The sequence below is a fragment of the Maniola jurtina genome, chromosome 22, assembly GCF_905333055.1.
Source record: "Maniola jurtina chromosome 22, ilManJurt1.1, whole genome shotgun sequence".
NCBI lineage: Eukaryota > Metazoa > Arthropoda > Insecta > Lepidoptera > Nymphalidae > Maniola > Maniola jurtina.
In genome coordinates this window covers 5,732,398-5,756,955 of record NC_060050.1, presented here as the reverse complement: position 1 = coordinate 5,756,955, position 24,558 = coordinate 5,732,398, and the positions used below count along the sequence as shown (strand labels likewise).

At 35.8% G+C, this 24,558-nt stretch overlaps 2 protein-coding genes across 8 annotated transcripts; one reads left to right on the top strand and one right to left on the bottom strand.

Annotated features, from left to right (window-relative positions):
• Positions 1-290: 290 nt before the first annotated feature.
• Positions 291-4,533, top strand: LOC123876628. Its single transcript, XM_045922920.1, has 4 exons — positions 291-747; positions 1,037-1,404; positions 1,916-2,006; positions 2,412-4,533. Exons 1-4 carry the CDS (start codon positions 496-498, stop codon positions 2,754-2,756), a joined length of 1,056 nt encoding a protein of 351 aa, XP_045778876.1. The 5' UTR covers positions 291-495; the 3' UTR covers positions 2,757-4,533.
• Positions 4,534-5,519: 986 nt separating this feature from the next.
• On the bottom strand, positions 5,520-17,851 carry LOC123876616 (SAFB-like transcription modulator). Of its 7 annotated transcripts, none has more exons than XM_045922901.1 (19): positions 17,594-17,851; positions 17,085-17,510; positions 16,794-16,821; positions 15,949-16,066; positions 15,428-15,462; positions 14,973-15,115; positions 14,415-14,532; positions 13,883-14,016; positions 13,096-13,212; positions 12,189-12,269; positions 10,839-10,999; positions 10,349-10,462; positions 9,630-9,759; positions 8,861-8,990; positions 8,384-8,471; positions 7,481-7,605; positions 6,712-6,727; positions 6,521-6,610; positions 5,521-5,841 (listed from the first exon to the last, which is right to left on the bottom strand). In XM_045922901.1, exons 1-19 carry the CDS (start codon positions 17,711-17,713, stop codon positions 5,787-5,789), a joined length of 2,229 nt encoding a protein of 742 aa, XP_045778857.1. In that variant the 5' UTR covers positions 17,714-17,851; the 3' UTR covers positions 5,521-5,786. The 7 variants fall into 7 exon arrangements, with proteins under 7 accessions (XP_045778855.1, XP_045778857.1, XP_045778858.1 ...); XM_045922902.1 differs by having other exon boundaries at positions 6,715-6,727; XM_045922903.1 differs by having other exon boundaries at positions 7,490-7,605.
• Positions 17,852-24,558: the final 6,707 nt, after the last annotated feature.

Below are 24,558 nucleotides of genomic sequence, written 5' to 3'. Positions count from 1 at the left end.
TAACCTATAAATCAAATAAATAGGGTGAGTACTCAGAGCCGTAAAACAAGTTAAAAAAAACAAATAAACTCATAAACTCAAAAGCACTAGAACCCAGAGCCGTAAAGCCAGTTGAAAGAATATACAACTATAAATAAATTAGAACTCAGAGCCTTTGTGGCTCTGAGTTCTAATTTATTAAAAAAAGCCAGTTCAAAAAAAAAAGTTCCAAAGAGCTAGAACCCAGACCGTAAAGCCAGTTGGAAAAAAAATATCTGTGACATTGTGACATCTGTCAATAGTGTGATAGTCTGTGAGTTTTTTAAAATTTCAATTTGTGTTTTGTGAAATCAGAAATGAGAAATGTGAATGTGAATTTTCTGAATACATACAAGTTTTATTAAATATTTTGTTCATTCAAAGTTATTAAAAAAGCAATGTTTTTATTGCTTCTCAAAAATGGAAATACTATAAATCGTTAATCTAAAGCTCAACATAAATAAAATTATTATAAACATGTGGAAGTATGTAACGCGTCGTATCAGAGATACATTTGAGAGGAGTGCTAACCATTTTGATAAACGACATTCTGCTGTAATAAACACAAAGAATAATTCGAACGAAGACAAAAATAAAAATGTTAACTCTCCCTGCTGTTGGTATATGCCTAGAAAGTGTTGGAACAGTTATCAAAACGAAAATGATACTAACAACAAACGATGGAACTTTGAGCACCTAAATCGTACTTGGATCGGTGCCATAACATGGGTAAATGTTGGCCAGTTTATTTTTAGACGATTTTGATTGGTTTTATAATTGTTTAATAATTTGTAGCCTAAAGGTAAAAGAAAGCCTTGTTATGACCTGTTACCCAAGGCCAGCTTGTTTGCTAAAGCAATTGTTGATTTTGCAAACTCGAACACATTAGAGATTTTACTTGTATTCTTAAAACAATATGTTTCTGTGCTAAAGTCTCAAAGAAAATACAAATAAACTTTAAAAGCCTGTATTAAAAACAATGCAGATAGGATAATAAATAGTTTGTTTATGTTTACAGAGTAGTGCTCTGGTATTTGGCTGGTATGCAAGCCAGCTCATTCACCTGAAATGTAAGAAGGACACAAAAATTAACAAGATATGTTTGCCCAAAATCAGTTACTTGTTCCAAATATTACCTTGCTTGAATGATAATTCCTTACAATCACTGAAGCTACCTTATAAACTAGAAGCATCACTTCAAAATGGGTCTCCTATTACACATTTGGTAACAAATGATCATAGTGAAGGTAATGTGGAAACTAGTCATAGCAGTGGCAGTACTGAGTCTTCAGATGATTTAGGTGAAGTACTAAACTCAATTGAAAATAGGCTTGGTTTAGCCGCTATAGAGAATGGGCAACATCAAGATGGACTCAATTTGCTAAGGTGATTTACAAATAAATTGAAAGGATTTTTAATGTCATACATTCACTGATCTTCCATTAAATACTATATTCTCATCCCTGAATGTGAAACAGCATGTTAAAAGTTTTGAGGCTTCTATTTTATTTAATGTAATAGATGATGTTGGTGCCATAGGCTATGGGATTTTCCAGGATAAAAAGTAGCTTAAGTAGTAGTATGTTCATCCTTGAAATGCAAGCTATTTTTTTGTAATTTTTTTTTTTTTTAATTTAATGTTATTTGCAGTTAAATATATTTAAATTGTGAAAATTTAGCATATAGACAGACAGACACTCTTTTGCATTTATAATATGAAGTATGGATTTTGCTCATTTTGTTTGTACAACTAATTAATATAGTATTCAAGAAGCTCTCAAGCTTTAAGAGATGTTTCTTCCTTCAAAGTCAAGTGTTAAGATAAGCCAGTTTGCCCTCACTCCTATGAAATTATTTTTTTACATATTGCTCAGTAAGTTTTTAATTTAATTTTTAGATCTGCAGCAAATCGCAACCATGCACCAGCCTTGTATAACTTGGGTCTGTGTTATGAACTGGGTATGGGAGTAGAAATTGATGAGAAAATGGTAAGTTACACTTTTTTATCAATTATGTAGGCTTGCGGTTGACTGCAATCTGCCCAAAATAAGTGATGATGCAGTCTAGAAAGTGGTGCACTCCTGCCCAGAAGGTGCCTATTATACTTCTTTTGAAGGTACCAATATTATATATAGCTAGCAAGGAAAACTTAAGCCAAAAGGGCATCCCAAATTCTTCCTCTTAAGAAATAAGGTGCCTTAAAATATTATATTTTTGTTTCTAGAAATTAAAATACTGTCCAAGTTTCCTTAGACAACTCTGCAAGATTATTTAACCATAATAATTCCACTTGGGTAATTCTAGATCATAACTAGTCAAACCTTAATATTATTTTATTTATATTCTCTAATATTTATAGTCTTTGTTAACTAATTGGATATATGTTATTTTAGGCAATGGAGCTATACCGTTCTGCTGCGGCCTTGCAACACCCTGGTGCTCTTTATAATCTAGGGATTTACTACGGCCAAGGACGCGGCGGCCTTTCTCGAGACCGCGCGACTGCAATTCGACTTTTACGTCTGGCCGCTGTCCAAGGTCAACAAGATGCTATTACAGCTTTAAAATCACTAGAAGAACCACCACTAACACCTCCTGATAATGATGTGGATGCTTGGACAAAGCAATTCTCAGCATATGCCAATCATGGCAACATAATCCCAACACATTCAGCTTTGTTTGTAGAGAATGTGAATATGAATGTGCAAAGTTATAATTATGAACCAGTGGTATTTTAAATCTCATTTTAGTTACTATGGTGGTGGTAATTTAATTTGCATTTAAAATATTATGCTGTTATATCACTGGAAAAAACTACTTTTTTATTAAGGTATTAAAATAAAAAATTACATAATTATGTAGCTCCTGTACTTGTAGGCCATACATCAACTGGTCAACTACCTAGTGTGTTTAAAAATTTAAATAGACCTTTACCATAATCAATCTGTATAGAGCTATTTCACTAATAGGCCACACTATTTTAGATTTTAACTTTGACTAGGGACACTTTCCAGTCCTGTGCTTGTTCATCTTTTTTGTTCTGGTAGAGTAGTTAGTACAAGCAATTTGATTGACCAACAATCCAGAAAAAAAACAGTCCAGTCGTTTGACTGCTCCATCAAACTGAACACAAGTTTAGTATTTATTCCAATCTGTTAGATTGTTAGTATGATTGTCGAACATTCCGGGAAAAACGTCTGTTAGACTGCTCAGGCTATATCAGAATTGTCTTAGAACATAATGTATGAAGAAGATTAGAAGTTGTCAGATTTTACCAGATTTTTCGACAATCGCAGTAACAATCTAACTGAATGGGAAAAATGTTACGTTTCTGATCTGTTAGCTTACAAACGACTGGACTTTTTTCCCAGATTTTTCAATCAATCAAACTAACAGTCTAACAGAACAGAATAGACAATGCTTTTATAATTTGTGATGTTTAAAAAAATAGATGTAAGTTGTATAAAGATCTTTAGAGGTACTTATTTTTGATCAATTAAATAATAATAATAATACTTATCTTTATTTCTTTATTTTATCAGACAGCAAAGGCCCACAATATTATGTTATTAACCATCTTAATTTAAGTTTGTATTTTGTAACTATGATATGTGTTAGTAAGGATGAAAGCTGGCTGATGGTGTTAATGTCCAGAAGACTTCTCCTGATCTGTCTATTATATTCGCGAATTTTGGCTTTCAATTAATTTAAATGGAAAGTAATGAACGAAAGTAAAGGGAGTGATCACAAATAGGTACAATCAAAATTAATGCTGAAATAGAATGTTTTAGAAATTTTTCTAAATGAAGAAATCACAAGAATGCAAATTGGGAATCATATACCTACAAACAAAATAGAATCAGAACTCTTGAATTTTTCACCTTCCTCAGATCCCCAAAATACATAAATTTATAGATATTATAAGTAGATAAAAGTTTGCGATAACTCCCTTCATCAGAAAAAACCCAAACGGAACTGGGAACCGAAATTGTCGCATACAGCTGTTGCTCAGCAAAGACTCGCTTTGGCCATTTTCAGGCGAAACTATCACGGAAAACCTCAAACCAAATCATCCGGCCACAGCTGTTGCTCAGCGAAGACGCGCTTTGGCCGTTTTCAGGCGAAACTACCACGGAAAAACCTCAAACCAAATCATCCGGCCACAGCTGTTGCTCAGCGAAGACGCGCTTTGGTCGTTTTCAGGCGAAACTACCACGGAAAACCTCAAACCAAATCATCCGGCCACAGCTGTTGCTCAGCGAAGACGCGCTTTGGCCGTTTTCAGGCGAAACTACCACGGAAAAACCTCAAATCAAATCATCCGGCTACAGCTGTTGCTCAGCGAAGACTCGCTTTGAGCGTTTTCAGGCGAAACTACCGCGGAAGACCTCAAACCAAATCATCCGGCCACAGCTGTTGCTCAGCGAAGACGCGCTTTGGCCATTTTCAGGCAAAACTACCACTGAAAACCTCAAACCAAATCATCCGGCCGATGATAGTGCAAGAACATCAAGACTATGGCTATTAAAAAAACAATTTTGTTTGTTATTTAGATTTTATTATTTTTATCAAATAAATGAATGTTAATGAACTGGTGATCTGATGACTTGATAAGATAAAATATTGACGAATGTATGTTACACTAATAAATTGTCTCCGATATTAAATTATAATGCAGATCTTAATTCAAATGTGTGGTATGAAATAGATAGGAATATAATTTCGCAAAAAGTAAAGGTGTGTTTAAAATAGAGCGGCAAGTGCGCGATGGTAATACGCGTCATTTTCAGGTGTATTCTGTTGTGCCCACTTCTAACTGTGCGTCCACACACTGCTCTACTCGCGCAATTAATCGCGACGCCGCCGCACTAGGTCGCTTGCGTTTGCAACGCGGTAGACGTCGAAACTGGCAGCGTACGCGCTATTCCATACTTACCGACAAAATAGGGAGCGATGGGCATGAACGAGGAACATGCAAGTAACGCGGCCACACTAAGTCTCTGCCTCCGTTCCTCGCTCCTTCCCATGCCACACGGGCAGTGTGTGGACGGGGGGTAACAGCAACGGAATGTACGCGGGGTGTAATAGACCAAGCTGAATTTACAAAATAGCGGGTTTGTGCAGGTCATTCATTACTCGTAGGAGACTAAATACACCATCACAAGCCCGGCTGAATTCAGATTGGAATTGTTTTCGTTTTACGAGTAGACACGCCTTTGATTTTGAGTGTTTCTACATAAATGATAGGGGTCTACGATATTTAGGTACATACAAAACCTACATGCAAGATCTCAATTTTCTAGACCTTAGTATACTTTTATAATATGTATAAATTACAGATAAGATTTGATATATTATATAGTTACCTAAAAGGTATGAAAATTGCGATAAACATACTGTATATCTTTATGTATGAAAACATGTCTTCACTTTCTCTCATAGATTTATTCAATGTTATTATTTTAGTGAGATAAATAAAACAGTTTTGATTTATATTATTGTTTTAATGAAACCAAGTAATCCTTGACTTAAATTCAATGTTTTGAAATATATTACAAATGTTTGCAAAATAATTTGCTACAATCATTTGATATTTTCATACAACTAATGTAAGATATAAAATAACACATAAACCTAACGCTTTCTCATATAATATAGAGACAGCAAATTCTTTTTCCTTAGCATTTTACAACTATCTACAATATTACATTGTTTAGAAGAATAAAGGGAATGAAAAAATTAATTTATTTAATAACTAAATAGCATACCTAAAACACAAACATGGTGAAAATTGCAGTTTTCAGTGAAGTCCCATTAATGTACCTGAAAAGAAGAGAAATGTGTATACATAGTATATACTTTTCATACCAACAATCAATAAATCAATCTCTTATATAACTTCTAATCTATCCATCTATTAAGTGATCTTTTTGTTTAGAATAGAAATAGTTTAGAATATTAGTTTGTTTGATCAGACCTATCTGGAAATCTGCAAGCTAAATGATGATGATGATGATGTTAACTTTTCAATTCTCTTTGAGGCTATGCAGGTCCTTGGGTTCCCTGTATCACTTCGACCGCCTCTGATCAATTGTGATCGCCACCAATTTTCGATTTCATGCCAATATTTGTGGATACCAGGCACATTTTATGATGGTTTCCTTAGGTGAATTCTAGTTTATGCATTAGACTGGGCAATAGCAGATTATGTGCGTTTGAGTCTCAACAGACTTTTAGCATAGTCTGCAGATATCTGTGCCCTGGACCTAAAGTTGTACAATGTAAATGTGTCTGTTTACTCCTCAGTAACCTGTTATACATGGCATAATATTGTGTATCAAATCTTTGAAAAGAGCAACCGCCGAGTATCTTGCTGGTTCTTCTCAGTAGGAAAGGCAATTCCGAACCAGTGGTAGTTGTTTTCGATGATTCAAAAGAACTTGTAAAAGTCTAATTGAATAAAAGTATTTTGAATTTGAATTAGTTCCAACTGTTCAATTACCTCATTGAGTATCTTGTATGATGAGCGGTCAGTATTTGCGCGGGTAGTCGCGGCCGGAGGGGTAGCGCTCGGGGTAGGCGGCGGCGGGCGGCGGCGCGGGGTAGGCGGGCGGGTAGCGCGCCTCGTACGCGCCGCCGTAGCGCGCCTCGCCGCCCGCCCACGCCTCGCCGCCGCCGCCGCCCGCGCCGCCGCCGCCGCTCGCGCCGCCTGCACACAACATACCTGTCATTGTTATGGACTAAACAACTGAATACTTTTTTTCTCTCTTGTCTGGCTTTACACAGATTAGCCAACGTTAAGTTTGTAGTTATTTACAAGTTAGGGAAACTGTATGGATTTCGTCTGTGCCGGCGCTCGCCGACACACGCGCGGCGCCCCTTTAGAGCGCTTCCCAGTCAGTTCCTTGTATTTGTCAATACAAATTATTTACGCATATGTGCGCATTAATCAATCCTATGATTGTTAATTAAATAAATCAATTTGAAATCAAATTGAAATAAATCAAAACAAAAATAATACATCTAGTGAGAAAATATGCCAAACTTACACACCACAGGTTACCTAAAATTACCATTTTTACCACTCTTTTTATTATTTTTTATTTTATTATTTAATAATAATTGTACACACAATACACAGTATGATACTGTGCACACAACTATTTAAACAAATAGTTGTGTGCTCACAGTTATAATTCTCCTTTTAGTCATAGACCTTTACTATAAAAAAAATCTCCCATTCAAATTGCAATGCAAAGGAATTGAGATATGGGGGTAAGTAAGAGCTAAAAAAACACTTAAATATCATTATTTATTCTCAATTTTGAGTTAAAATCATATATAACTCAAAATTAAGAGTACAAAAATATTTATTTCGTTAAAACAATTTTACATCTCAGAATAACTGAGATACAATGCTTATCCTAGTCAGTGTCAGGTATAGTGTCGGTTTCTAATGTACCTTTAATACCTTTGGAAGGCGCCGCTGCGTCTGGGTACCGGTTTGAAGCATTCCAATTTCTTGGCTCTGGTTTGCCGGGCGGCGAGGGCCGGTACGAACGGCCTTCTCGAGCGTCGTACGAGCGGCTACAAAAGACAGTACATATTTAGCACCCGTATTCACAAACGGTACTATGAGGTCTCATAGTGCGCTGGAACGCACAGGTTCCACCAATCAGATTACAGTATCACGTCAATTTACAATGATCTGATTGGTGGAACCTACACTATCTTGGTTGAATAGCTGCTATAGTGCGTTTCATCGAATTGGCGTTATTTTGGCTCCCCTGTCTGTCATTGGGACCATATTTGCATAAGAAGACGCAGATTTTGTTTATTTTCATTTGATTTTCCTGAATGAATGAAATGAAAATCAAATGAAAATAAACAAAATCTGCATCTTCTCATGCGAATATGGTGCCAATGACCAGGGGCGGATCTACATAAAGGCTTTTTGGGCTGCAGCCCAGGGCCCCGCTAATACAGAGGGCCCCCAACCGAACTGAAACCAATAGACGATATTGTCAATAATAAAAATTATCTAGAATTAAAAAAAATCCGATCATAAGGTTGGCAACACTACGATCAATCAACCCGTGTTTCACGGACACGGAAACAGAAAACAGTTTCTTGTCAAAATGGCAATTAGTCTTCAATTAGTTGAGTAATTAGGTAGGGCCCCTAAGCAGTATTAGCCCAGGGCCCCACAAATTCAAGATCCGTCCCTGCCAATGACCAACCAACAGACAGGGGAGCCAACATAACGCCATAGGTACTATTCGATGAAACGCACTATAGTTATAAATCTCGCAATAGAATTTTTAATATAGTTCTTGATGATACGTAAGAAATGAGTGAAACATACCTAGGTTCTTTAAGTCTAGTGCCAGGAGGAGGCAACTGCCTTGTGTCTTCATTTGTGTTGCCATTGCTAGGGTACTTCATGTTACTGGCTGAAATGAAATTATGTATTAATAAATAACAGACCTTTGTAATTTAATAAAAGGTGATTTATCAGTTGTTAATGGAGTGAAGTATGCAGAGTTTGGAAATTTAAAGGATTGAAGTATGCAGAGTTAATATTTGTAGTGACTAGAGTTGTTAGTGACAGTCCCGTATACTATACCTAAACAATTTACATAGTTTACTTCTCTATTTTAAAACCGCTTTTTTTAAATTTACCCTTTGGCTACCGTAGAGCCCTTATGTAGCACATTTTAACTAAGACTTTTTTTACACGGAGCTCGTGTTTCTTTCCTCTATACTCCATAGATACACCCGATCTAATTAAACATAGATTAACTTTAGGTTTACAGAGCCCTTAAGAGTGCAGACTACTTACAGGAGACGTGTCGCGGGTAGTCGCGCTTGTAGTCGCGATCGCGGTCGCGTTTGTCGTTGCCGCGGTCGTAGCTGGTAGTCATCTCGAAGCGTGGCGGCGGCGGTGCCTCGAACTGCCCGCGATTTGAGGCCTGCGAACCAATCTATACTTATAATAAAATCCATAATATTATACACTAGCTGACGCCCGCGACTTCGTTCGCGTGGATGTAGGGTTTTTAAAAATTCCGTGGGAACTTTTTGATTTTCCGGTATAAAAAGTAGCCTATGTGCTAATCCAGAGTATAATCTATCTCCATTACAAATTTTAGTCAAATCCGTCCAGAAGTTTTTTCGTGAAGGAGTAATAAACATACACACACACATACTACACACAAACTTTCGCCTTTACCATATTAGTGTGATACGAAAGTGGATTTGTCTTTCTGTAATCTTTACAAGCTGTGAACTATGAAAAGGACTATGGAGTTTCTTTGAAGGATAAGATTTGAACTGAAAAAATCCACAGGAGAACCAAGGTAACGAGTCAAAGCATCAGTAAGGTGAAGTGACAGTGGGCAGGTCACGCTTGCCGTAAGAGCGATGGTTGTTGGAGCGAGGTTGACGGAAGATTCTAGAGTGGAGACCGCGGCAAGTAAGCGTAGTGTGGGGCCGCCTTCCAACAAGATAAGACTGACGATATAAAGAGGGTGGCGGGAAAAGGCTGGATGAGGAAGGCAAGCCTGGGAAAGGCTACAGGCTGATGAAGACGATGATGAAAACTAAGTTACCATAGGCGGCGGCGGGGGCCGCTTGTGGCGCGAGTCGCGCTCGTAGGCGGGCTCAGGCGGTGGGCTCGTGGCCGGCTTGCGGTACGCGCCGCTGCCCTCGTAGCCGCGCTTGCGGCGCTCCTCTTCCAATCTGTGTTCATATCAAATTAACGTTATGCTCAGACATCGAAATCTAAGCCACATCACTTTCGCTATGAGGTCGTAAGCTCACAAGTCGACTTTTAGTAAGGAAGTTCGGATGTTGAAGTAAAGTAGGTCAATGTCGAGGTTTTTTCTCGAATGATGAGGTTAAGAAAGTCAAATTCGAGTTAATAAATGTCAAGGATGAGGAAAGGAAGGTCGATGTGTAGGTCACAAAGGTTGATATCGAGGAAACTAAGGTCGATGTCGACTGTCGAGGTAACGAAAGTCAATGTCGAATGCAAAGGTAAGGAAGCTCGATGTCGATTGTCGAGGTAACGAAGCTCGATATCGACTGTCGAGGTAGCGAAAGTCAATTTCGTACAAACCAGTCGACTTCAAAGTAACGAAGTTCGATATTCAGGTAACAAAAGTTGACCTCAAGGTCAAGGTCAAGGAATTAGATGTAGATGTAACGAAAGTTGATGTCGAGAATAGATATTTTTATTTAAATATCGCAGTTTTGCGTTAAAATAGTTCTCCTGCAAAATCACGTTTGTGTAGGTAAACATTTGTTCTTTGCCCGTCGCTATGCTAACCTTAATTGTGCTCTCTTCAACTCCAATCTCTCCAGTTCCAGTTTTTCTCTTTCTAGTCTATGCCTTTCACGCTCTAGGCGTAACAACTCGTTCTTTTCCCTTTCAATTTTCTCTCTAAAACAAAAAAGATAAATTATAAGGATTTGTAAATTGGGTAAGGATAACTTATTGAGGGAAACTTGGAAGAATATGTGTAGTTATTTTGTTGCTTCAAGTTTGTGCTTTTAATGTGATATAACTAACTTTACATTGGTTCTTAATAAATTTTATGATTCTAGGTCAACGGGAAGTACCCTGTAAGTTTTGATTCCCTAAAAATGTCAAAATATACAGCATAAACTGCAGTATGTTTTGATTGCATTGGCTTGATTTTTCACAGCTCCAAGGGATTGTAGACCAGAGTATTTCATATTAATTTCAACTTGATGCCTCAACGCGTTCTTGAGATAAAAGGTCTTGACAGACAGACAGACAACTTATAAACAAGTACCTTTCAGCGCGCAGTTTCTCTCGTTCGAGAGCGAGACGGTTTTTCTCGACCCGTTGGCGGCGCTCGCGTTCGCGTAGCGCGTCCTCGGCCGCGCGGCGCCGGCGCTCCTCTTCGCGAGCGGCTCGCGAACGTTCGCGCGCTCTAGCAACATCTCTCTCCTTCTGATCACCAAAGAAACGGGCGTTATTTCCGTCAACTAATAAAGTTACATAACATTGCACCCATAAATCAAAACTGTTACAACTCAAAAACTCTTTTTTTTGAAACTAAGAAAAACTGTTTTCTTTTTATCTACACGAGATATTAAAAAAAATAAAAACAGATTTAGAAGGAATTATTGTGCTTTGAATGGTAATTGATTATGTGTATGTATGTAACACTACACAAAGTGCAGTGTTACTCGATTATGTGTATGTAACACTGCACTTTGTGTAGTGTTACATACACATAATCGAGTCAAAAACTGAGGTTATATCAAAAGGTAATGTTTTTGAGTTTATTTATTTATTTACTAAAGTACCGCCCACAGAGTTACACATTTAAATTATACATGTTGTTCCTTAAATTCTAGGGCTCTTATGCAACTCCACTTACGGGCAGTCACAGCGTGCATTAACATAAACATAAGTCGTACAGTAAAATATAAAATATAATATAATAGCTAACCTAAGGACAATGAAAAAATACCTAAGTAATAAATTTTAAAAGAATATAATAAGATGGAAATTAAGTTAAAGTAAAGTTAAGTTAAACTAAGCTAAATTATCTTAAATCATGTAAAATACAAAATATTTACGGCTAGGGACTGACACTAATTATTGTTAACCTATTGAGGAATCGAATGATTTGAACAACTTGGCTTTAAATTTAGCCAAGTTATCGCAAAACAGATCCGTGGTAATGTCCTTGTCCGAAAATTCCTTAAATGTACTACTAAACCTTGGTATTAACGAATGATGACCTAGATTGGTTCTACTGATTCGGTGAGTGAACAGAGGAATAGGATGCCGCGGTATACGGGAGGGAACTTTGAAAGATATTTGGCTCAACAGTTCCGAGTTATCCAGTTGTTACAGTTCCGAGTTGTTACAGTTGTGCTCTAGGGATGGGAATTGTAGCTTCTTTCGATTGAGAATTGTAGCTTCATCAATCATCACCAAATTGTATAGTACATTATGAAAAAATTATAATAGATAACATGTTTTTCTATAATATTTACTATCAAATTAATAAATGTTTCAGCTACACTTGACTTTTTGAGGCATGATCAAAAAACTATAAAAAAAACAGCGTAGATTTAGCTATGCGTTAAAGTATATGATATTGAATTTTTTAAGCTTTATGACTCACCCATATCCGAGAGAACGACAGCACATCCCTCCCTGGTGAGCGTCTAGTCTCGCGGCTCCGAGAGCTACGCCTAGCTTTATCCTGCACAAATACAGAACATTAATTTAGTATAGTCCGTTCAAACTGAGAACTCACTCGCCATTTCAACTCTGTCAACTGTCATGTCAAAAGTACGATTTTAGTCCTTATTTTAAAGTTGAACTATATAATAGGCTTTTTAAATATCCCATGGGCATTCTTCAATTTTCCGGGATAAAAGCAGTCTAGTGCTTATAGCAGTATAGTGCTAGCACAAAACCGGATATGACATCAATATAAGTACGAAAACTTGCACGAAATCGACGGAAACGGAAATGCTACTCTCAATATAAAGCTTCCAGTGACGGTCAAGTTATTTAATTATGTATATCCATTTATCCATGCAAAAAAAACACGTCAATCCGTTGCTGCGTGATTGAAAGCCAAATGAATTAACAAAAACACTGCATTTATAATATTTATATATAATATGATCTAATACACGAATCAGTTTTTTTTATATTTCAAATACAAGTTAGCCCTTGACTGCAATCTCATCTGGTGGTAAGTGATGATGCAGTCTAAGATGGAAGCGCGCTAACCTGGATCTATTTGAACAGGTATACCCTCAAAAGGTATTCAAATTCAAATTCAAATTCAAATTATTTTTATTCAATTAAACTTTTACAAGTGCTTTTGAATCGTCAAAATAATCTACCACTGGTTCGGAATGCTGTTCGGTATGGAACTTGACTAGCGTGATGAACTATGGAATAAATCCCTTCAATACTGTCATAGACATATTTTAAGGTAGCTCGAGGAATAGTGCCATGTAATGCAATAATGGGATATTTTTAATCATGAAGTGCAAGTTTAGTGCAAAACTGACCTTGTCTGAGCGATGCGACTTTTCTCGAGACTGCGACCGGGTGCTCTCGGCGCCAGAAACGTCGCCTTCTTTCTTTACTTTTGGTTCACCACTTTTCTCGACGCCTTCCTTATCGTCCTAATGAGTAACGTGTAAAATGTGTAGAGACGAAGTTCTCTTATTCAATTAGAATCTTCAGGAGCAACGCATCCCGGGCGAACCGAGGTTTGAGATCTTTGTAGCTGTTACAAAGATCTCAAACCTCGGCTCGCCCGGGATGCATTGCTTCTGAAGATTAATAAAATATTAATAAAAATCTCTATCAACGTTGATGAGAAGTAAAATCTCATACTAACTCCACAGTATACGTATGCACATGTCCCTTTCACTGTCGCCGGCCGTTCACTTATGAATATACCAACTGTAAGTTAAGGTGCATGAGACGGGTCTGCCCGCGAAATTCAAATTTAATTTGGTTTTTCGCAATTTGTAATCTAATACGACAACGTAGGCTTATGGCACTGTAATTGCGCCAATGCTAGTATCATCCTGACAGGTTTATATAAAAATCTTTACTTGAAAAGGGCTTAGTTTAAGAAATTAACTAATTTGTGAGTAACTCATGTCAAACTCATTATTTTGACTAATTTCTTAAACTGAACACTTTCAAGTACAGATTTTTATGTAATCCTGTGAAGATGATACTGCCATTGTCGGAATTAGAATGCCATAAGCTACTTTATCATATTAATTTACAAATTGCGAAAAACATTGCATCTCAAGAAAATAGATTTGAGATTATATTTACATTTCTTTCCTTGGAGTCGTCTTTTCTGTCCTTACTACTGCGGCGATCAGACCGTCCGGACGACAGCTGACGGCGCGTGGACGACTCCGATTCTGACTTCGCCTTCTCCACAGATATCATACGACCATGAAGCTCTGCAATATTTGAACGATATATATATATTTTTATTCAGATACAAGTTAGCCTTGGCCGTGTCGGACAAAAGTCCCACAAAAAGTAAGATTAAAAAAAGAAAAGTCAGCCCTTGACTGCAATCTCACCTGGTGGTGACTGATGACACAGGCTTACATGGAAAAGGGCTTTACCTGTACATTCTAAAATAGATTTTTACTTATTTTTATCCATAATAGTTTTTTATTTATCATGAAAAATGCCAAAAAATACCCAAGTACACAACCCCTTGGTGCGTGAGTCTGACTCGCACTTGGCCACTTTTAAAAGAAGAGTCTAAAATTAATTGTGGAATCTTATTTGTTTAGTATATTTTTATAATTACTTTACCATTACACTTAACATTACAATTATATTTTACCTGTTCTATGTAAATTTTTGATGCAACTCTCAGCGTCCTGAGCACTGGCCATGGTCACATAGCCAAAGCACCGCGAGCCCGGGGTGCGCGCGTTTGTGACCACTTTAGCTCCAATTACCTACAATGATTATAACTGTAAGATTAAATAGTATAAAAGACATCCAATCCTATCCCTTTCCCTTCCAAATGAGAAACAGTATGTCAAAGGCACTGTCATCTATAGTGTTTGTCTTTCAACGTGATTGTTGCATGGTTATAGTTAAAAACCTGGAATGACAACAGCTACTTTTATTTCCGAAAAATCAAAGATCTTACAGAATTTTTAAGAATTAAATCCACGTGAATGAAGTTGTGGGCATCTAATAGTTCAAAATAAAAATCTAACCAACATAATATGGACTGCAGTGACTCAAATGAATGGTATCAATATATGCATTTTGAGTAAGAAGTGTGAATAGTGCCAGTTTTTCTCAAAACTACTGCACTAACTTCTTTAGTAAAACTTATGTTTTAAAATTTATTTTTTACATGTTTCATTTACCAAAAGCACAATCTTACCTTGCCATGCTTGCTGCACAGCTGTTTCAGATCTTTAGCTCTGGTGTCCCCTGACAGTCCACTGACCCATAGATTTCGAGCCCCTCCTTCCTTACTATCATCCTTCTTTTCTTTTTTATCATCTCCATCTTTGTCTTTATCATCTTAAAGAAACAACTTGATTTATAGTAACAAATAAGTTAATAAGTCTGCAATATAATTAGAAGCTGGTGAAGGAAGCAGATTTGTTTTAAGATAGCTTTAATTGATATAGAACAAATCTGTTTAAAAGTGAAAAAGGTACTTTTTGATGCTCCTTTCGTACATATCCAAAATGGGTTTGATTAATAAAATAATTTGGAGCTGCACTTGTTGACTTTGAAAATTTTTTGGTGTAGTAAATTTTTTCATTAAACAAAGCCAAGTTACATTTCCTGGGTTACTAGTTTTCAAGTATCTTCAAATTAAATATTTACCTTTTTCATCCTTATCAGTTTTCTCAGTATCATTGCTGCAATAAAGAAATACTGTTTTAGTATTGAATGAATGCAGGGACTTATTTTTAGCTTAGATTTTGTGTCCAATGTTTAAATATAATACTGCTTATGCAACACACACATCATCTACAAAGTTTTGCACCACTACTCCACCATAGAAGGGCAACATCTTCTCTTCATTGAAGTCCGAGTGAAGCGGTGACTTGATGCTTGTGACGACGATGTTCTCTGGAGATGACAGCTTTATCAAAGGCCAAGCGCGGATTCAGTCGCTTTCAGCTGAATGAGGTCGTTGCAGATCTTGAGTCTTGACAGAAGCTGCTGTTTAGCTCGGCACATCTACAACTGGGACGACGATGTTCCAACATCAACGTGTTTCCATTGGGCTCGTACATTAGGTGCAAAACTTTGTAGTGATAACGATTGTAAATATGTGAGCGTAAATATCGTAGTATATAGCTGCAAGACGACGTCGCGGCGAGCGTTCGCTGTGCACCAACCTAGGGGCTGCGGCTTCGGAGGTTACTTGTTGGTTTGCTTCGGCGTTGTCGGGTGCAGCAGAGTCTGGCGCGGGCTCGGCGGCAGCGGCGGGCGTAGGCTCCTCACTTGCGTCGTCATCTACGTCAGTTCAATAGTCAGCAAAGTCAGCACAGGACGCTCGAACGAGCGGCCCATCCTGGATTTCTTTCCTCTTCATAAACTTATACACAATAGAAGTAAGATTCTCGAATTTTCCCATTGATGAATAATTAATTCTTCACCTGAAAACTTGATTTGACATTAACACCAGTGCCTCTATGGCACATGGGGCGATATTACCTCCCGAGGCATTTTGTCCATGCCCATGTACCAATACACTATTAACCGGTGATAACTGGGTAGATGCAACAGGTCTGTTAAAATATAAACATAGAAGAGCCACTGTAACGATGCTTTGGATAAAGATGAGTTCGGACAGTATTAATAAGATGGTGCTATTTGATCTCCCATTTAGCTATTTTCCTTCTCTGGTACTTTTAATTTTCTTCATATTTCCATATTCTGGCAGCAGGCAGGTTCTATTTTTTGTCTGATCCCTATTACTATTGAGGTTCTTCCTGGTTGTCCACTCCAGTATCAATGTCACTTCACAATACATATTATATTATTAATGAACTTTGATCTATGAGAACATGACAAAAATATTATAATTTCATAAATAGGAACAACTATTTCTACTAAGCATAAGAAATGGCTATGATATTTTTTTTTAATTTCTGGTAAGTAGTTATATTTGCATGAACAAAATATTTTTTATAAAAATATAATAGCATTCCCTAATCCTAGTATTAATCTAATAACTTACCTTTTTTATTTTTAGCAGTGCTGTCAGTCTGAAAAGGAAAATTGAATCTTAGTTTAGTTATGAAACATGCAAGAGGCATGTGAAATGTGAGTAAAAACAAACAACTGTTAGATATATTGACTATTAAAAAAATAGAACAATGTAAATAATTAATTTCATATTTATTAACTGTTGTGTTCTGGATTTTTTTTAATAAATAAATATCTAATCAATTTCCATCATAAATCCATTGGAAAGGTTTGCTTTAATTGTTGGCAAAGTAACATTCACCTTGAAGACATAGAAACATACCTCTTCATTCAAAAGTTCATCATCTCCTATATCTAAGTTGATGCTGTCCTCAGCATCTGTATTGCTCTCCAGTAATTTGTCTTCATTTTTAAGGTCTTTGTCAGTACATTGTTTCTTAGCTTGAGTAGCTTCAGGCTCGTCTTTGCTCTCGCGTTTCCTGTTTACTTTTTCGGCTTGATCCACGTCCATTTTGACGTCAGGTTTCGTTGGGCTTTTGGTAACCTCTTCTTCCTTATTGTCAGTTTGTTCTTCTTCGCCGGCTGTATCTCGAACTATCATATCCTCCAACGCTGGAGTATCGTCTGCGTCGCCCGCTTCTACGGAACTTTCTGTCCTTTTTGACCTTTTTGAAGGAGTTTTCGATGACTCTGTTCCGCTCAATTCGAACGTGAATGTTTCCGGATCATGGCCCTCTTCCTCCAAATGCTAGAAATTTAAAAACATTTTGAATATCTTACCTCTGTTAAATTGCATCTGGTATTAAAGATTTAACTTTCGTCTTTCATTACCTTTGCCAACCGTTTAATGAGCACACCGCGAACGCCACTCTTGTCTAAGTTGCGTTTCTCTAGTTCGGCGCGTAGATCTATTACACGGAGATCATCTAGTAAGCGTTTTCGGTCAGACATCGTCCGAAGTTATTTTAAGAAAGTTTCTATTAATATCTAAGAAATTACAGTTTTTACTAGACTCACAAAATCTCTCAATTTCAGAAAATATGTAAGAAACAAAATGGCGGAGATTCTTGCTTGTTTTTTCAACTGTCTCTACGGCTCTGGGTTCTAGTTATAGATTACTAAAAAAAAGAATTACCTAGTACCATAGAGTAGGCCAAGGATTTGCCTAGTACGTACTAGTATAATAGTTATCGGACTTCGTCTGTGTCCAATGTTGGCTAGCGGGCGTGCTCTGCCTTTTTGGAGTGTTTTTTTTTTTTGTTAAACTGACTGGAAAGCGCTCTAAGGGGGTGCCGTACGTATGTCGGCGAGCGCCGGCACAGACGGGGTCCATACTTGTATAGTTTAACTAACTTGTTACAAATAAACTAACTTGTTAAAAATTCCGAAAGGTCGGCGGTTCAAACCCCACCCGTTGCACTATTGTCGTACCCACTCCTGGCACAAGCTTTACGCTTAATTGGAGGAGAAAGAGGTATACTAGTCATGATTAGCATGGCTAATATTCTTTAAAAAAAAAAAAAAAACTACAAACTTGACATTGGCTAATCTTTGTAAAGCCAGACGAGATAAATAAAAATAATAGTTATCTGTGGTGCCTATCTCTACTCCCCAGAGACGTGCTACCTAAACAGCAGTTTAGGTAGCATGTCTCTGCTACTCCCTCATTCGTGTCACGTGTGTCAAAGTGTCAAACTTCAAAGTCATTTCAAATTCAATTTTATTTTCGTGTTTCAAAGCTTTTGTCTGTGTTTCAAAGTTGTGTAAGTTTACCTGTTGGATGCTATATTCTTTATAATTTATATTTTATATTGAGGTGCTATTGATAATTTGCGTGATTTGCACGCTTGCACGTGATTTGATTGTTAGTTTTGGACTTTTGGTTGGTGCCTGCCGAGTGCCACCTGCATGATAGTCTTCTATTAAAGATTAGATACTTAAAACTTAGGTAAGTAATAAAAGTGAGAGGATATTTGCCATTGATTTAGTTTCCTTAAGTATTTACTAGCAAGTCAAGCAGTGCTTAAGGGGCCTACGTTGTCGTATTAGTTTACAAATTGCGAAAAACCAAGTAAAATTTGAATTTCCCCTTAAACTTTTCATAATTTTAGTATTGTGACTCAGAAACGAGGTAAGATCCAAACTCATTACTCAAAGCATTTATTCTGTAGTGTAGGTATATAATGGTACCCCATTGAACACTTTTGACTGTCATTTTTTTGTGAGATAAAAATGTAATGGTGATAATAAATTAGTAAACTGAAAACTGGTTTGAGAAGAAGCCCACAACAAACACAGCCAGGTATTGTTCATTAGTAAATGCTTAATTTAAATAGGGTTGCTATTGAATGCGTCACCATCAATTTGATTTAAGAGAATATGAAGGGAGGTGGTCCTGAAACACTAGGTAGTTACAATTTCACAGAGAGAATTTTTTTTTTAGAAAATATAAATTTCCAACTTGCCCCTGTCGGATATCAAACCTGGGAGCTCCCACTTATAAAAGCATAGCGCTTATCACTGCGCCAGGGAGGTGCATACATTAAATATACCTTTTTTTATATTATTTATGCCTTTATTAGAATGATCATATTATTGAAATTCAATATTGCTGATTTGTAGTTTCAGATATGCAATTCGATTCAGAAACAGTATGCAACTTGCTCGACAAACTAGTGTTACAACAATTGCATCTGATGGAGGATAAAATGTCTTATGAACTGAACATAGAAAGGAGTATAAATAATGGCAGCATTCATTTGGCAAAATCTAGATACATTATGGGACAGAGTTCTGTAAGTAAGGAGAGGCTTCCCACCGAGAGTAGCCCAGAGTTTTCTGCTTCAGTCACCTGTGAGTCAACTGACAAATACAATGGAAGACAGCTGAAGGTCATTGAAACAGACGAAGCCAGTGTAAATCCCCTACATTGGTTTGGTGTGTTGGTCCCTCAGAATTTACATAAAGCAAAAGGTATTTTTCAGAATACTATAAATTTTATTGTTGAATGTGTTAATGTTCAATTACAAATACTTGAAAATATGAGGAATATTGAAGCCTTAAAATACTATAAAAACAACCTTAAATAAAGATAGCTAAACTGGTATCATTGTTTGATTAAATTGTTTTTTTTTCTGCAAGTAAAAGAAGAGAAAGCATTTGAATTTGTGTCTTTCTAATAAAATTCATTAGTTTAAATAGATTTATCTTCCTTCCCATAAAGTTGTTGGGCATTTATACATTCAAGTAAGGTATGCATAACAAATTGAGGACCTGGCAAACAGTGCCAAACTAGGTCTATGAAATTAAATTTTACAGGTCAGCGAAAAAACTGAGACTGATCATATTTTTAAGATCTTTAGTACAAATCTGGTTTTGTTTGAAAATGCACTTTTTAGGCATCATAGTCTTTTTTGTTTTTATCCAACTATGGCTAAACCAAAATGAAGGGGTATGATTTTAGCATTCACAATTTAGTATTTGCTATGTTCCATTGTAGAATGTAGCCCCCTACACTACTGAACCGATTTTGAACTCTTTGAAGATCTGAACAATGAGATGTCAATTTATTTGTTACTATGGTCCGGGTGACATGGTAAAAAGGAACAAAATATGGACTCTGTTTGCCAGCTTCCTCCATTATAATTAAACTTTATCTGGTAAGCTAATATTTAAATGAAACACATGTTGTTTAAATGTAGGTATTTATTTTAAACAGTGTGACAACTGCTAATATTATGTTTCAAGTAATAGATTAATACTGTACATGCATGACTTTATCTTATTGACTCTTCATAATGCTATGAATTTATTCCAGGCATTAAAAAAATAACTTACAATTTACAATTTGTAACATTTGAACTTGCAATTTAAATTGTTGATGTCTTAAGGTGGAAACATATTGCATCTCAACCTTATGCCATATTGAATTGATCTGAATCAGTTAAAATTATAGGATTTATAATGCTAGGATAACACTATAAACATCGGAAGCTACATAGTGACATATTGGGATCTTAACATCCATGGCAACAGGTCAGATCTTATGTTTCCGTCGTAAATCTTGAATATCATCCATTTTATAATTCATTTATTAATGGTGTATAAGTTACCACAAGGCATTTAAGAGCAGTGTAGTCACTGAAAATAAATAACAAATAATGTGGCTAATTCTGTTGTACACAAACTAAATTCACAGGCTAAATCTAGTGCTATCGTTTTCCACAAGAAGAATTATGAAAGGGATAATAATACTTAGGCCTGGTATTTGAGTTTGCTTTAGAAATAGAATAAGCCACAATCAGCCACAATAGTATAAAGTACCTAACTTGATTAAATTATTAAGTATTGTGCTTTAACAATTATGGTATTTCTGCAGTGTTTACCAGTTCTTGAACTATGAGGTAGTACTAGTAAAGAAAGTTTGAAGCTTAGCTTTGGTTGATGTTCATTTTATTACTTCTAAGTTTCGAATATTTATTAAGTACATTGAGAATAACTGTTAACGCCATGCACACTTTTTTAGCACGCCCACCCCACCTCATAATTGGTGAGTTATTTCATAATATTATGTTGATTTGTATGAACACAAAAATGTTTCTATTAATTTATTTAATTAACATGTTGGTTGTTTGTATTAATTTTCAGGTCATAAAAAATACTAAGATTAGACTTGACTTACTTATCAATATCATACATAGCATAGTGTGGCGTGGAGTGTTGTGTTAGAAAAATATTAGCGTATTGTGCTGTGTTGTGGTAAGTCAAAAGCTTTTGACCCACCACATGTTTCATACAATATTTAGTATAGTTAGAAAGAGTCACGACACAAGGCGTCACGACACGCCACTCCTCTCTATTGTGTCTTTTAACAACATATTAATCTGATATGCCTGATGGATCACGACACAACACAACACGCTAGTATATTTCCGGTTTAATTGTCTGCTCGGCCTATTATTTATTATTATTAAAATATATATCGTAGGTATTACATACTTGACTATTTGTATCGTAAAAAGTAATACACAAGATTTTAAACCACAATGTATTTTAATTACTTTATTATAAGCTATAGGTATAAAATAAGGTATTAACAGTTTTATATTTTATTTTATGATTGAGTTTTTAAATAAACAAAACGCACTCACTTTTAGTGGTTATAAAATAGTTACTTTAAATTGGCGCGCGCGATTCGTTTGGTTTTTTGTGCGCATGCACGAATCGCGCACATGCACACAAAAAAGCAAACGAACACGAATAACTTTTGCGTGTGCCCTTGTGCAAGTGGGAGTTAGTTTCAATATTTTACATATAAAAGAAAATCAATCAATGCATTAGGTAGATTTTCAGAACATCATTGAATTACAGTTTAAATAAAAATCATATAACATAATACATAATAATATAGTACTTATTTACAAATACATTTACGGTGATTTAATAATAGAACTTCTTAGAGAAGTTTAAAAAATAATTCTAAAAATGCAAAAGTTAAAAAGTTTTAAATACTTATAAACTAAACACTTTGTGCTACATAATTTAAAAGTATACGATAACATGGTTTAAAAAATGTTTATAATAATTTATATAAGTAAGTACATAAATAGTAAATACCTATGTAACTAGTATCTATTTGTGCTCAGTTTACATGGTGCCATGACTAGACACAGTATGAGCATGTTTTAAAAGAGTTTTAGGTTAAATTAAGTAGGTACTTAAACATGGCAATTATCTTTTGAAACACGGAACATTTATTATCCATACTAATATTATAAATGCGAAAGTCTGTCTGTCTGTCTGCTACCTTTTCACGGCCCAACAGTTTAACCGATTCTGACGAAACTTGGTACTGAGTTAGCTTATATCCCGGGGATGGACATAGGCATCCTCTTATCCGATTTGTAGGTACCGAGGTAGCTTGCGTCCATGTTATTGACATAGGCAACTTTTTATTCCGGAAAATCAAACAGTTCCCACGGGATCTTTAAAAACCTAAATCCACGCGGACGAAGTCGCGGGCATCCTCCAGTTTGTATATAAATAATGAAAACCAAATATTTAGTAGGTTTCATGTACACTGTATAGTGACCGGCAAATAGCGTGAGCAAAAAGCTACTTTACAATAGGGAAAACAAGAGCCTATTGATAAAAATTATAATATGATAAACTAATCGCGTGCTCCCGCTAGAAATGCCCTCGCCCTATACGCGATCCCAGAAATCTCAAAGCCGGTCACCGTACTGGAGGAAAAAATGTGTCTATTTCTTACAACGTTCATATTATATAAACTTTTTGTTACCAATAGATATAAACATAAACAAATAATAAAGTACTATTTAAAAAAAACACTTTAAAAAATGCAAAAGTTAAGAGTTCAAAATATAATTGATTGAAATACATTGTGAAAGGTGCAAAAAGGTTAAATAATAATAAACAAAACCCGGTGATGAACAGGATTTCCTTAAAAATATTCTATACTTACCTAAAACATACTTTTTGTACCTATGTATTTACAAAAATTAAAAGCGTACTATTAATTAAGTACCTTTATGGAATGAGAAGTATTAATCTAAATCTCACTTAAATTGTGATTCGTTTACATATTATATCAACAGGCACTCATAACAAATTTTTAAATTTCAAACAAAACATAACAAAAATTAGGGTAGATATAATAAGTAACCATATTAGGAAGGTATCATATATAGTAAAAAAAAACTTAATTAGTACCTTCAATATCTTCATTTAGATATTTAATTAAAAACGATTAGTACTTAAAATAGTAGTGGTACAAATGACAGAGCCAAAAATCTTAGTGGGCGTTAACCATCACATTTTTTTTTATATGATATAAACACAAATTCGCGCTTTTCAGATTTATTCCTGTATTTGTACTATAAGACCTACCTACCTGCCAAATTTCATGATTCTAGAATTTAGGTCCGTTGACCTAGATACCCTACCCTATAGGGAAGTACCCTATAGGTTTCTTGACCGATACGACGGACAGACAGATAGCAAAGTGATCATATAAGGGTTCCGTTTTTCCTTTTGCGGTACGGAACCCTAAAAACGTTCGAAATTCAATTCGAAAATGTTTTCACAAAACATTCGCGTATAGTTTCGTTTGTGATTGGTTGATGACTCAAAATGGTTAACGCCCACTGATATTTTAGGCTCTATCATTTGTATGGGTTAACGTAAAACAGAACGCTATAGGTACTAAATTCTTTCCGTGGATACAATAAAATAAATAAAATTTGCTCCGGTCTCGGCTATAATAATTACCTAGGTACAATCAGGTCTCGTTCACGACTACATTTTGTGCTAACGACGACAAAGCCACATTACCTAACCCTTTCATAGATTTTTAATGATGTCATAAGAATCTTTAAAGGCATTGCAACTATAACATGTATTGAAATATCCTATATGTACGGCGGGTAGCTGTACGTTATTATTCCTACTTATTTTAACAATAGGTGCCATCGGAACTTGCCATGGACATTATAATAATGGACGCGAATATATATTATTATTATTATTTATATGACACATGGAATGATTTAAGTTTTTGTTATATTTTAGTATTTATGTTCTACATAAAGCTGATACACCTACCTGCGAGCGATTGTTATTGGAATTTGAAACCGTAACAAAAAATGATAAGAGATTTCTTATCAGTTTTGTTACGTGTATTTATATTTATGACCCAAATTATATTCTCCTAAATAATATCACTTTGATAAAACTAAATCCAAATCCATTTTTTTTAAATAAAACTAAAGCGATTG

Excerpts from the sequence above, each read along its gene's own strand:
- LOC123876616 (XM_045922899.1), bottom strand. The coding sequence starts at position 17,713 with ATGTCTGACCGAAAACGCTTACTAGATGATCTCCGTGTAATAGATCTA. Across the intron at positions 16,822-17,084 it reads ATGAACTTTTGAATGAAGAG|ACTGACAGCACTGCTAAAAA; the intron begins GTATGTTTCTAT and ends TTTCCTTTTCAG. Across the intron at positions 8,991-9,629 it reads GGCCCCCGCCGCCGCCTATG|GCCTCAAATCGCGGGCAGTT; the intron begins GTAACTTAGTTT and ends ATTGGTTCGCAG.
- LOC123876628 (XM_045922920.1), top strand. The coding sequence starts at position 496 with ATGTGGAAGTATGTAACGCGTCGTATCAGAGATACATTTGAGAGGAGT. Across the intron at positions 748-1,036 it reads GGATCGGTGCCATAACATGG|AGTAGTGCTCTGGTATTTGG; the intron begins GTAAATGTTGGC and ends TTATGTTTACAG. Across the intron at positions 1,405-1,915 it reads GATGGACTCAATTTGCTAAG|ATCTGCAGCAAATCGCAACC; the intron begins GTGATTTACAAA and ends TTTAATTTTTAG.